At 37.6% G+C, this 13,096-nt stretch overlaps 1 protein-coding gene across 6 annotated transcripts in view; it reads right to left on the minus strand.

Annotated features, from left to right (window-relative positions):
• Window positions 1-3,403: 3,403 nt before the first annotated feature.
• The window catches only part of Phldb2 (pleckstrin homology like domain family B member 2), a 196,633-nt gene continuing 186,940 nt past the window's right edge, over window positions 3,404-13,096 (minus strand). For all 6 annotated transcript variants that reach the window (XM_070030271.1, XM_070030269.1, XM_070030270.1 and 3 more), the window contains 5 exons: window positions 12,697-12,787; window positions 11,510-11,656; window positions 9,150-9,369; window positions 5,329-5,414; window positions 3,404-4,453 (listed from right to left, as the gene is read on the minus strand). In XM_070030271.1, the coding sequence (XP_069886372.1) occupies window positions 4,313-4,453; window positions 5,329-5,414; window positions 9,150-9,369; window positions 11,510-11,656; window positions 12,697-12,787 (685 nt within the window). In that variant the 3' untranslated portion in view covers window positions 3,404-4,312. The remainder of the gene's footprint in view (window positions 4,454-5,328; window positions 5,415-9,149; window positions 9,370-11,509; window positions 11,657-12,696; window positions 12,788-13,096) is intronic.

Genomic DNA, 13,096 nt, shown 5'->3' on the forward strand with positions numbered 1-13,096 from the left:
AAAATTACACTTGACTATAAGAATTTAAACATTTCAATGGCAAAAGTCAATGTAAAACAAGAACCTGGGAAAGCACACAAGACAGCATGCATGCATTAATTCTATTCAGCTGGCTCTTAGAAATAAAATAATAATCCCAATAAAATTGACATGAAGTCTCACTAATTGAAAAGTAAAACATGGACTGGCAAAAAGTAAAAAGGGAAACTTCGCCAGGACAATGGTAACTGTCATCCACATAGGCTGCCATTGACATATTGATTTGCAAGTAATCTGGCCACACTGATTCTAAGTTACAGTATGCATTATTTTCCAATGCTGTTTGAGCTCATGTCTCCCTGTGTGGTTACAGAAGAACACAGCTTCCTAAGGATATGTTATCCTCTACTTGCAGCACTATTTTTAGAGGAAAACAGAAGAAAAAATGGAATGACAATACAAAAATAATAGAGCACATCGTAATACGAAGGTTTCTTGGGCTTTGCTTCTGATATACTCTGAAGTAATTCTTTGGGAGCCTCAAGATTCAAGCAGTAAACCTTATGTAGAATTTTATTCCTACAAAGTTAGTACAGTTAGTGGAATGTAATACTTTGTGCAAATCTCTACATCACTGGGCAATGATGGTTGCCAAGGTTATAGGGGCAAGTTGGACATTGTATCATTTTAGGAAGCAAGCATTTGGAGTTGTGCAAATCTGTTCTTTTGGGAACGTTGTAAGAGCAGGAGACATTTCCCCCTCAATGGGAAAAGATTGAATAGATCTCTTTCTTGAGGTGTATAGTACCTGTTAAAGAAGCTGATGGGTGGGTTACCTCACTCCTAGAACTAGCAAGTCTCCCCTCCTTTCTCTATCCTTGCTCTCCAAGAAATTAACTAATAGTCACCCTTCCCTGGAAAAAAAAAGGAGCACATTAATAAAAAAAAAAAAAACAAAACTACCCAGTCACAGGACCTTTCTTTAGGTGTACAGGAATGTTTGGTAATCTAGAGACTACATTGAAATCATGTAAAAAAAACTGATTAAGAACTTATGACTTCTTGGGCAGCTGTGGCTTGTACCTTACCCGAGTTACTCAGAAGCCTGAGATCTGAGTTTGAAACCAGCTGGGACAGTAAAGTCTATGAGACTTTTATCTCCAGTTAACCACCAGAAAATCAGAAGTAAAGCTGTGGCTGAAAGTGGTAGAGCATTAGCCTTGAGCGAAAAAGCTCAGGGACAGCACCCAGGCACTGAGTTCAAGTTCCACCACCACCAACAAAGGAACAAATGACCTTTCAGCAAACCCATAAATTGTTTCCTCATTCTTTTTTTTTTTTTTTTTGGCTGATACTGGGGCTTGGACTTAGGGCTTTTTATGCTCACTTGTTTTTTTCACTCATTTGACTTGTTACCTCTTTTTTTTTTTTTTAATAAATGGGCCAGAAATTTTAACTAACAGTTCATGAGTAAAAATCATTCCACTCTATTGATGAGATAAACTAAAACACTATAACCTAGAAGTCAGCAGATGAACAACATTAGGATTGCTTACAAGAAATGTATTCTAACACCAGATAAAGACTATGAACAAAAAATAGGAAATACTTAGTTTTGGCTTGTTACCTCTTAAGCTACATCTTTACTTTTGGCTTTTTTTCTTTTTTTTATGGTTAATTGGAGATAAGAGTCTCATGGACTTTCTTGCTCAGACAGGCTTTCAGCCCTGATCTTCAGGCCTCAGCCTTCTGAGCTAGGATTTCAGGTGTATGCCTGGATTTTCTCTCAAGTGTTAATAGTTTAAAGTGATTTTACTGAGAGTGATGGGCAGGCAGTAGATCAATTTGTTTCTTCTCTGGTCACCTGGTGTCCATATTTCTTTCATGAAGACACAAAAGGTTAAGACACACACAGCTGCAGGCAGTTTCTCTTTCTGAAATCTACAGACAGGGAATTTAGGGAGACAAGTGGGGTTCCCATATGTAAAGACCTTGATTTCACATTTGCATTATTTCCTCCTTTCTGATAAGGATAGACATAGCCCTTCCAATCCCTAGTAATAACAACATGACTGCAAAAAATATCCCCCCAAAATGACAAGTGGGTTTTCTTTGTTTTGTTTTTAAGTTCTGAGACTGGGATTTGAACTTGATATCTGATGCTTTCACTCATGACTAACACTTTTCAGCTAAGCCACACCTCCAACCCCCAGGTTTTTTTGTTTTGTTCGTTGTTTGTTGTTTGTTTTTTTTTTTAGGGTCTGCCTCATTTCTAAGTAATAGGAATGGTCCCAGAAATAGCTTCTATTTTAAGCCTATCATGATGTGAGTATATGACAACCTGTGTGTGGATTCAACAACTCATTTTCTTGTTGATTAATCCATGTCCCATCCTCTTACAGATATGTAACTTCTAAGGAAGGGAACAGTTTCTCAAATATGAATCAGGTCCAAATTCCATGTATTTTAATCCAAACTCAATATATTTCATACACACACTTAAAAGGTTTGTAACATGCAAATCGATTAGAATACCCTTACAATCCTATAGAAAAAGTACAGTACAGGAAAGTTGTGTCTTTACATCAATCAACAAAATCTTGACATTTCATTTGCTTATATCAATACAAGTATTAAGGGTCATCTCTTGCAAAATCAGATTTTAAAAATATCTTCTACAATCATGACTTTTGTCCTTCATTGTTCAAGTAAAATCTTATGTTATCCAGTTGCAAAATCTTATTATGGGTGATTTGTATACATGTATTAAAAACTACACAGCAATTTAAAAAATAGGTTGTATCCAGTCAGGCCTCACAACATTTTATAGGCACATCCAATCATTTCACCTTGTAAGGAAAGCATCATTATTTTTCACTTTCATTCATCTGCCACGTTTCAGAAAGAGTACATTCATACTTACAAACACACAAAACATGAAATCATGAGTAAGTGACATTTGAAAAACCATTATAAAAAAGAAGACTTTCCGGAAGTCTTTTGTTCAACAGAAATTAATTTAACTCTAAAAAACAAATACTATTTGTAAAGAATTACATAATAAGATGCAATAGATAATATGATGTTTGGTGTTGCTTGCTTTTTATAGGACTACACCATTTCTGAGAACATGTATTTTAATGGTTCTGTTCTTTGATGAAAACAGACAAGTGATTTCATAGTATTGTATGTGAGAGTGTGATCAGCAGGTGTGCTTCATAGCAAAGAGAGAAATCAGACAATTGAAAGTACACTAGTTATGTCTGCCTTCTTTCTCAGCACCAGAAATGAAGAAATATTTGGCAAAACTTACTAACACCAAATATTTTAAAATTGCACAGTGTGACAGGATATTGTCTAACATGGCTTTCCCTTAGTACCCACAGACTCCCCCCTCCCGCCCTCCCCCCCACCCACCCCCACCCGCAAATACAAGAAAACAACCCAACCATCTTGAACTCAGGGCCTCACACTCTTGAGTGCTTAGCTTTTTCCATTCATGGTGATCACTTTACCACTTGAGCTGTACTTCCACATCTGGCTAATTGGAGATAAAAGTCTCCAAGATTTGTCTACCTGGGCTCACTTTGAACAGTGATTTTCAACTATCAGCCTCTTGAGTAAGTAGGCTTACAGTCATGACCCACAAGTGCCTGATTATTCTTCTTATACAGAAGTGGTTTACTACACAGGCATAGTAGCTTATGCTGGAGATGACAGAGCAGAGCTATTTCCTGGGTACTTCATGACATCAGAATACCATTTTAAAATATAGAATAACACAGTGCAGTCCATTACTTGAAACTGCTGCTAAACAGAAGTCACGCCAAGTCTTTAGTTTTTGGTGCAGTATTTGAAATTTAAGGCAACATTCCTAAAACATATTTTCCTTAGAGTCCTTATTTAGTTATATTTATCAACTGCTATTTTCTAAGGGGGGGAAAACAACAGAAAAAAGGCCACGAATACTGTCAATCTAATGATTTAGGTGTTAACATATTCCCATATTTCCAAATACATATATACAGATATTTTGTAAACTGTTTAGTTGATTTAATCACCACCCATGGATAAAAAATAGGTTATAAGAAATGTTTGTAGAAGTGATGCAGTTTCTCAAAACAGTGTTTCTCATAGGAGCTTCAATTCATTTGCTCTTTATGATTAAGCTTTTTTTTTTCTTTTTAATAAAAGCCTTCTCAATGCAAAAGAGTTCCGAGTGCATACAGTTAAAAGGATGGGCTCTTAGGTCTTCCACCTGGGATTGACTATGGCTTCACTTTTGTGAGAGTTATTGCAGTCTGCCCTGAAGTAGGACTATTGCTTCATTTTATTACAATAAGAAGTGAGTGTAACCTTCCGCCCCAGTAACAATAACGTCCATCCAAATCCGCATGGCTTCTGGGGATGGGGCCACCATATAATAGATTCTGTCGTGTGTCTTGACACTGAAGGTGAGTAATGGATTAGGACTCTGAAATGCAAAGAGGAAAAGACTGTCTAACAAACATCTTGAAACTAGAACATTAAATAACATACACATGTTAAAGTTTCTTTTTTAATAGTTCTTCACTGTTAAGTATTTTTATGTAAGTATTATTTTTGCTCTACTATAAGGCCTATCCCTGGCCCTCAATACTTTTCTCAAGACTGACCATCTTTCTTGCCTTTTAGAACAAGAAATCTCACCCAGAGCTCCCTAATTCTCTTACTGGCTAGTCTGTAAAGCATAGTACCTAGACAATAAGAGGTATTGAGTAAATTGTAGCTGTTACTTTTTGCCTTATAACTACTCTCCTATGGGCACTGGAAGATAACATGTGTACTCCTAGCTAATAAAGAGACTTGAGATCTGAGAATCCTGGTTTGCCAGCTCACACAGACAAATCCAAGAGAATCATATGTCCAATTTGCCAGCAGAATGTGAAGTGAAGGCACGGTTCAAGTGGTAGGGTGCCAGCCTTGAGCAGAAAAAGCCAAAGAAGAGTGGGAGGCCCTATGTTCAAGCCTCCAGCACCAGCACACACACACACAAAATTATATTTGAAAGTTCTACTAAATTATGACCGATTCATAACTACAAAGTAGCTTCTGTTGCAAACACTTGCAGAGTCATTTTGTAGCATCTCTCAAACTTATATATCCAGACGATTTTCTCATTTCACCAGGACTTTTTTTGGTTTCAGAAAAATCAACCACTGGACCTATTTCAATGTTAATTTCCCAGTGCCATTCTGATCAAATCTGTTATGCCAGAACACAACATCTAAATTGCTTAACATCCCCAACTAATGTTTCCCTAACTTCATTTGCCTTCTAATTGCAGATATTTACGAAACTGATGTTTACCTTATTAGCATTCTTGAGGTGGTCATAATATACTTCTTCAATGGCTTGAAAGTATATCACTCCTTTTAATTTAGCTTCATGCTTGTCTGCAAAAATAGATGAATGTTAAATATTTTATCAGCACTGATAGGCAAGAAAGTGTAATTTCATGCTCATCATCATCATTAAAATACCTATCCACAATTTAAATTATCTAATAGTTAATTTAAAAAGCCTAGGCTAATGTATTAGTCTTGTTTTGTTTGTTTTTTTTAAAGAAAGAAACTATTTCCAGCTCTAAACCCAAGAGAATAGATGACTTTGTCTAAGACTCTTTGGTGAATTTATAGCAGTCAAAACAAAACCCACAAATGGAGCTAGAGTCAGGGTCAAGTTGTAGAGAGCCAGTTATGAACAAAGCAACAGCATAGGGCCTAGAATTTAAGCCTTATTACAGGCACACACACACAAAAAACTCCATCCAAAAACTTCAGGTTGTCTAATTAACCTTCAAAATACAAATACTACTGGTACCTGTACAAATCATTCCCACACATTCTCCAAGACTGTCTTTTTTGATCTATACTTTATATTTTCCTTACATTTCTTTTCTGTAAAACTTGTGTAGCATGCTTGATTTCCCCCATAAAATTAAAACAGAGTTTTGAACTGCCAGTAGTTATGTCTTTAAACATAGTATTTTCTATTTCATTTCCAAAGATTTTATCTAGTTTACCAAATGAATAAAACATACAAAACAACCAACACTTTAACCAAGCATTACTACATGGTGATCCTCTTAGTTCTTGAAATATTTTATGATTTAAACTTTGCAAGGATCGTAATGAATAATCAAAAGGACAGGGAGAGAGCAGCAAAAGAGACTATTGTAACAACAAATGGCAGCCCTTGTTCGAAGGCAACTAGTAAAACAAGAAACATTTGAAGTGCAAATATTCTTTCAATAATTCCACTTCAAAACTTTATTGTATAAGATTATTTATGCAGCCAAGCAATGGTAGCTTAGGCCTGTAATCCTACCTACTTAAGAGGCTGAGATATAAGGATCTTGGTTCAAAGCCAGCCTGGAGGAAAAGTCCAAGAGACTCTTATCTCCAATGAATCACTAAAAAGCCAGAAGTGGAACTATGGCTTAAGTGGAGAGCACTAATCTTGAGCATAAAAGTTCAGAGACACAATAGAATCTGAAACAACTGAGCTGTTTCTGTATAATCTTAAACTGGGCATGGTGGTGCAGTCTCAGCACTAAGGAGGCCAAGGCAGGAGGGCTGCAGACCATCCTGGGTTACATACGAAGTCCCAGCTCAGTCTGAATAACCATAAAACCTTGTTTCAAAAAGAAAATAAAACCAAAATAAAACAATTTTGAGATATGGTTGTGTAAAATAGGGTATGAGGAGATTGAATAATTTTGGCCCTAAGCTGTATAAAAGTAACATATTATAACATATAAATGTACACATATTATAACATAATTATTAATTACATTTATGTAACATAATCATATATTAGAATACATAACATACATATTATTAATATATGTAATGAAAAACATAAAAATCAATACAGAAAATCTGAAAGAATATTTCAGCCCTAATGGGGGAATAAAGGCAGAATTTCTGATAGGAAAGAGATTTGACTTTCATTATATATTTTCTCATCTTTGAATTTTTTATTTTGTGTAGGTTCTGGGGCTTGAACTCAAGGCCTAGGCACTGTCCCCGGGCTTCTTTTGCTCAAGGCTAGCACTCTACCACTTGAGCCACAGTACTACTTCCAGCCTTTTCTGTTTATGCTGTACTGAGGAACCAAACCTAGGGTTTCACACATGCTAGGCAAGCCCTCCATCACTCTGCCACATCCCCAGCCCCAGACTTGGTATATTTAATGGCAATGAACGCAGCATCTCCCTAACTCATTGGACCATGGACCATATTTTTGTGTGTTTGCTCTTGCTTTTCCTTGGGAAACATTGCTTCAATATCATATTCAGGGGATTCCAGCCAGTTTCAGTAACACAGCAGGTTGTGTATCTATTTTCTGCAGTCATTCATGAGAATACGGTAATACTTTTTATCTCCACACAGGTGCAAACTAAGATCTGGAGAGGAAAGTAAATGCCAGTTTCAAGCAGGCAGAAAACTGGAAAACAAAGCTTTTGTTTGCAGAACATTTTGCTGGTTACAAAGCAGTCTCAAAGCCTTACAAGAGATCAATGATGCAGTTATGCATTGAGGAGACAATGCCAGCCAGTCATTCTGTCTCACAACAGCATTATCCCTTCCATTTACACACCCACTTCCTGTGCCTCAGCAGGAGACTCTCCTCAAGTTCCCAGTTAATGTATTGGAGGTCAAGGCCAGAGGCCAGGGTCCAGTACAACACAATAGATTTGAGCACAGACAAGGCCATTGACTTTGTAGACAAGCCTGAGCTGCAATCGGGAGGGCTTTGTGGGGACTCATTTGGCCCTGTGCATGTTGGTATTTAAAGGGGATAGTTGGGGCATGGGGGTAAGTGCAGCCCCAATAGGTGATGGCCCTGAAGAGAATCCGTTGGGCAGCATTTATTACCTAGGTCTCTCTGTTTAGTTATGTCACACGTAAATGATTAAAAAGAAAAAGCTGATGGAATGTGAGTGATCTTTCAGAGTCCAAATCATGGCTTGATATTTAAGATAAAATTTTAAATAAAACCCATCACTGCAAACTTTAATTTGCAAAAGGCATTTCCTTGGGTCAGAAAGACATAGGCTAGGAAAATGAAGACCCATGGCGGTATTAGCCACATGGCTGATGGGTAACAAAACGAAGTTTACAGAAAAGAAAGTTACAGAAGTGTGCAACAGGTTGGTCTGAAGGTCTTTAAAACTTTTACTATAACATCTTTGGGTGAGGTGGTCTGCAGGGATGAGCACAGTGCAACATTTTGTTTCTGTATTTGAAAGAGCAACTGTAGGAAGTGGCACAGTGGCTCAAGTGGTAGAGCGCTAGCCTTGAGCTGAAGAGCTGAGGGACAGCATCCAGGCCCAGAGTTCAAGCCCCAGGACCGACAAAAAAAAAAAAAGGGCAACTGTAGTTGACAAACCACAGTTTACTATCAGTGACTATTGTCACTATCAGTGGCTATCAGCCTGGGCAGCTTCGTCATGTGGGATTTAAATAGAACATATAGAAAGAAATAATAGTGAAACTCCTTTTCTGGCCATATTCTGGCTATATTTTAATTTAAAAACATAAATTCAAAATAAGTAAAAATGCAAATTTCTACTTACTACATATTTGAACTCAGGTTATTTCAGAACGTGAACACACTAATTCATATATTTTATTTCATCTTATTCATTCTACTTTTTTGATTATTTTTAGTTACACAAAGGGGTTTCAATTCAACATGTCTGTTTATGTAGACAATTCACATTCTGATCAATTTAATTTATCAATTTAATTCATATTGTTTAAACTACCACAATTTTAATTTGGGTAGAAAAGAAATTCCTCATATTAAACTCTATAATCTAAATACAAAACAATGCACATCTATGAGGCTAATAGCTCCACTAACTTATGACTTCCAATTATTTATACTGAATGTCTACTGCATATATTTATTTTTTGCTTCTGTTCCTTAGAGTTTTTTTCTATTTTTCTTTTGGGAGTCGGGTGTTTACTGCATTGCCACCTAGGCTGGACTCAAGTTGGGCTCACATGATCCTTCTGTCCCAGATTCTTGAGTAAGAGGAACTACAGGTATACTGAATTTTAATTGTACTTGCTTTGTAATAAATTTGAACATACCAGTACAACATTTTTATCACCTACCTGCGTAATATGAAAATGTTCGTTTATTCCGATCAAAAACAAACCAACGTTTTTTCCAAGTTTTAATCTTTCCACCCATTTTGATGAGGAATCCTCGACAGGTCTTCTCTGTGATTGACACATGGTAACAGGTGTCAATATTGTGGCCAGCGGTCTCCACGTGGCTGCGCAAATCAAAGTCCTCCTTCCGGACAGGCAGATAGCGTGTCAAAGGACGAGCCTGGAAAAGTGCAAAAGGCATGCCATCTAGAGCTTTTAGGTCAAAACTGTTTAGAAACAGGAACTAAATGTCATTCAGGGAGCTCATGATAAATGTCTCAAGACTGAGAAGCAGATAGTAAAATGTCATTTTCTGGACTTCAGAGAGATAGCATTTTAACAAATGCAGGGAACTGAAGCTTGAAGTTGTCTGGGCTGTTCCATGAACACAAGATTCCATTACTGGGAAGTTTCCAAGAATTCTCCCTACTATAACTCAACAACAGCTCTTCTTAAGTAATTCCAGATTCACATGGTTTATTGAACACTGTTGAACAAGAAGAGACCCCATGAGGACCTTGAAAGTTGTAAACATCAACTTTCTATCAGCTCTTATCATCTTGATAGAAATTGAAGGTAGAGATGAACATTTTGAAAAAAAAAAAAAAGCTAAAGTAAGCTGTAGCATCATAGCTAGATCTAATATCATGAGCTGTTTAGGACTAGAAGCCAAAAGTATGGACTTAGATGTCTTTATTTTATGAATGGGGAGGGCTAAAGTTCATCTAATTTAAAAAGCATGTATCATCACCAAAGGTGATATTTTTAAAATGTGTTTATTTTATACAGTTAAACAACCCTACCGTTTTGTTCTGGGGAAAATGATCTAATCACTTACTGCAAGTCAAACTTATAATCAGTATTAAAACTGCTTTTGTTGTTGTTGGTGGTGGTGGTTGTGGGGCTTGAACTCAGGGCCTGGGTGCTATCCCTGAGCCTCTTTGTGCTCAAATCTAGCGTTCTACCATTTGAGCCACAGTGCCACTTCCAGTTTTTGAGTTAATTGGAGATAAGAATCTCATAGGTATCTTTCTTTTTGGGCTGGCTTTGAACCAAGATCCTCAGATCTCAGCCTCCTGAGTAGCTAGGATTACAGCTGTGACCACCAGCATCCAGCTTAAAACTGCTTTTTTGGTTTGGCTTTAGATTCTAAATAGGCATGGACAACCAACACTAAGAATTTGGCAGAGGTTGGGATAATGAATGAATGAACAAATTTTATGTTCCACTTTTACTCACTGTTTTACCTGTGGGACTTGATTGTAAACAGGTGCCCACAGGCTTACTGACACTTCACAACACACAAAGACAGTCCCCAACTTCTATACTGTCAAATAGCTACAAGTAGGAAGAATTATGCAATTATTCCTTTGCCTTTGAGTAGCTAACTCTGATAAAGCTAATGTGAGCTTTAAATTGTGTCATATTGAGCAATATTTTACTTCTGTTGTTTTAAATAAAATGTAATACTTTTCTGTATTATCTTTAGAAAAATATGTATCATGTAAGAAGCTATAGTAATAAGGACAGACATTGTAAATCTCTATGACCAAGATAGGAAGTTAAACCAATGAGTGACCAGTGTAATAATGGTTATACAAAGGAAAAACAACCCAAAACACTAACAACACAATCAAGAAACGGAAGGTAAATATCAATGCTTCAACCTACGCAAGAGGCTGAGATCTAAGGATTGTGGTTTGAAACCATCCCAGGAAGACAAATCTGAGAAATTCTTATTTGCAATTAACCAGCAAAGATCTGTTAGTGGAGATGTAGTTCAGGTAGTAAGGCTTGAGCAGGAAAAGCCAAGCAAGACCATGAGGCCTTGAGTTCAAACCTCAGGAGGGGCAAGGGGAGAGGAAGAAAGAGAGGGAGAGGGAGAGGAAAAAGAGGGAGGGAGGGATAGAGACAGAGAGATAGACAGGGAGGGAGTGGGAGAGAGGCAGATTTACTATTTAAGCATTGCATTTGTTTTCAGCAGCCAATGCAGTGGCATTTTTCAGAGCCATTGAAAAATATATTCCTTTAAAGGTAGCTTCAAGAAAGAATATAAGAAAAGTTGTTTCTCTCACCAACAGATTGCCTGTGAGTAGTGTCATTTGATTGATCGCTCCCTAGAAGTTGTGAAATATACTCATTTATTATGTGAACACACATCTTTCTCTTAATCAGTCTGTCAGGTACTAATGGAATAAGGAAGAAGGCCTTATGGGTACCTTTAATTGGTAAGGAAGACATTCAGACATAAAATGGCTGTCTTTTGTAGAATGACCACCAGGGGGCATACCATGTTTATGAATTCGAATTAAATGACAAACCTGTGCTCTTTGTTTCTCCCTTATTTTTACTTCCTTTTCAATTAACTTCTGCCTCTGGCTAGTTTCTTCCTGCAAACGTTTTTCCAGGATTTCTCGTCGCCGTTTTTCTTCTTCCAGAGCTCGTTTTTTGGCTTCCATTTCCCGTTCCTAAAAATTATTATGCAAAACAATTATTTTAAGACATACTGATTATAATTCAACAACTCCAGCTAATACCTAACTCAAAATTCTCTCAGGATGATTTCTGGTTTTGCATTCTAGTCTCTTAAGATAACAAAAGCTAACAAATCTCATAATTGCCTTCAGCATACCTTTCTAAGCTTCAATATATGCAGAAACACAATGATTACATTTAATTAACAATTCAATATTAGTCTTAAGTCATAAGTCCTGCTTATGATTATATGTAGTCATTATGTAGTCATTCTGTACCGGTGACTACAGCTTGTTCTTAATTAAAAGCCTCACAAAGTGTTATGAACACTAGTCATGAGGTTCAGTCTTTCTTAGGACCATGGTCTTCTATCTGAGGGCCATAGGTCCCTCCAATTCCTGCTGCTGCTCTGCGAAGCTTATTGGCTGAAGTTTGCAGAGGAAGTATGGGGGAAGTTAGGAGAGGAAAGGAGGTGCCCTTGAGGCAGGATGCAAAGGCATTTGGGGGATTCCTCAGGAAGCTTAGATTTTCGCCTTGAAATACATCAACAATAACATGGAGTTTTAAAATATTAAAATAGTGCAGTTAGCACAAACTGGGAAGGAAGGGAGAAGGCCTAAAGACACACCATTCTTCTCTATTCCTTGGCCCAACCACAGAGCAGCCATTCCAGGCAAAGTACAGTTCAAAACATCCATTTCAGTCAATGTCAACACTACATAGTCTATGCCAAGACATTTCTTAAGTGATAGAAAATGGTGTGGTAATGAGCCTTTACTTTTCAGGTAAGAAAGGAGCCTGAGACTCAAGTGGTAGAGCGCTAGCCTTGAGCTGAAGAGCTGAGGGACAGCGCCCAGACCCAGAGTTCAGGCCCCATGACTGACCAAAAAAAAAAGAAAGGAGCCTGAGAAAGGCTGAGTGGCTTCAGGGTCACAACACTAATTTAGGCTCTTGAAGGAGAGATGCTTTCTGAAGTCAGGAGCCAGGCTCCTTATACCAGCAACACAGGCTGGGATGAAGATACAAGGCTTACCCTGGATTCAAGCAGCCGGGTCTTTTCTGCATGAGCCTGTTTCAACAGTCTCTCCATTTCTTCTATTCGGGCAATATTAGAAGTGCTGGCACTGAATCAATAAAAAGACCTTCTAAGAATACTGGTTCAGACTGCTAAGTTCTCTCTTTTTCTTACACAGACACAGACACAGACACAGACCAACACACACACACACACACACATACACACACACACACACACACACACACACACGAACAAGGGAGGTGTATGACAAAACTCAAGCACACACATTTTAAGCACACACTAACTAACAAGTCATTGACCTGAAGAGGCAAATCAATTCAGCTCTGAAAACTCCAAGTGACATTGGCTTACAGCCATTAAAGAGACCAAAATAAGCTAGCAAAACAACATTAGT

The sequence above is a fragment of the Dipodomys merriami genome, unplaced genomic scaffold (assembly GCF_024711535.1).
Source record: "Dipodomys merriami isolate MVZ:Mamm:240054 unplaced genomic scaffold, mDipMer1.0.p SCAF_2, whole genome shotgun sequence".
Classification (NCBI taxonomy): domain Eukaryota; kingdom Metazoa; phylum Chordata; class Mammalia; order Rodentia; family Heteromyidae; genus Dipodomys; species Dipodomys merriami.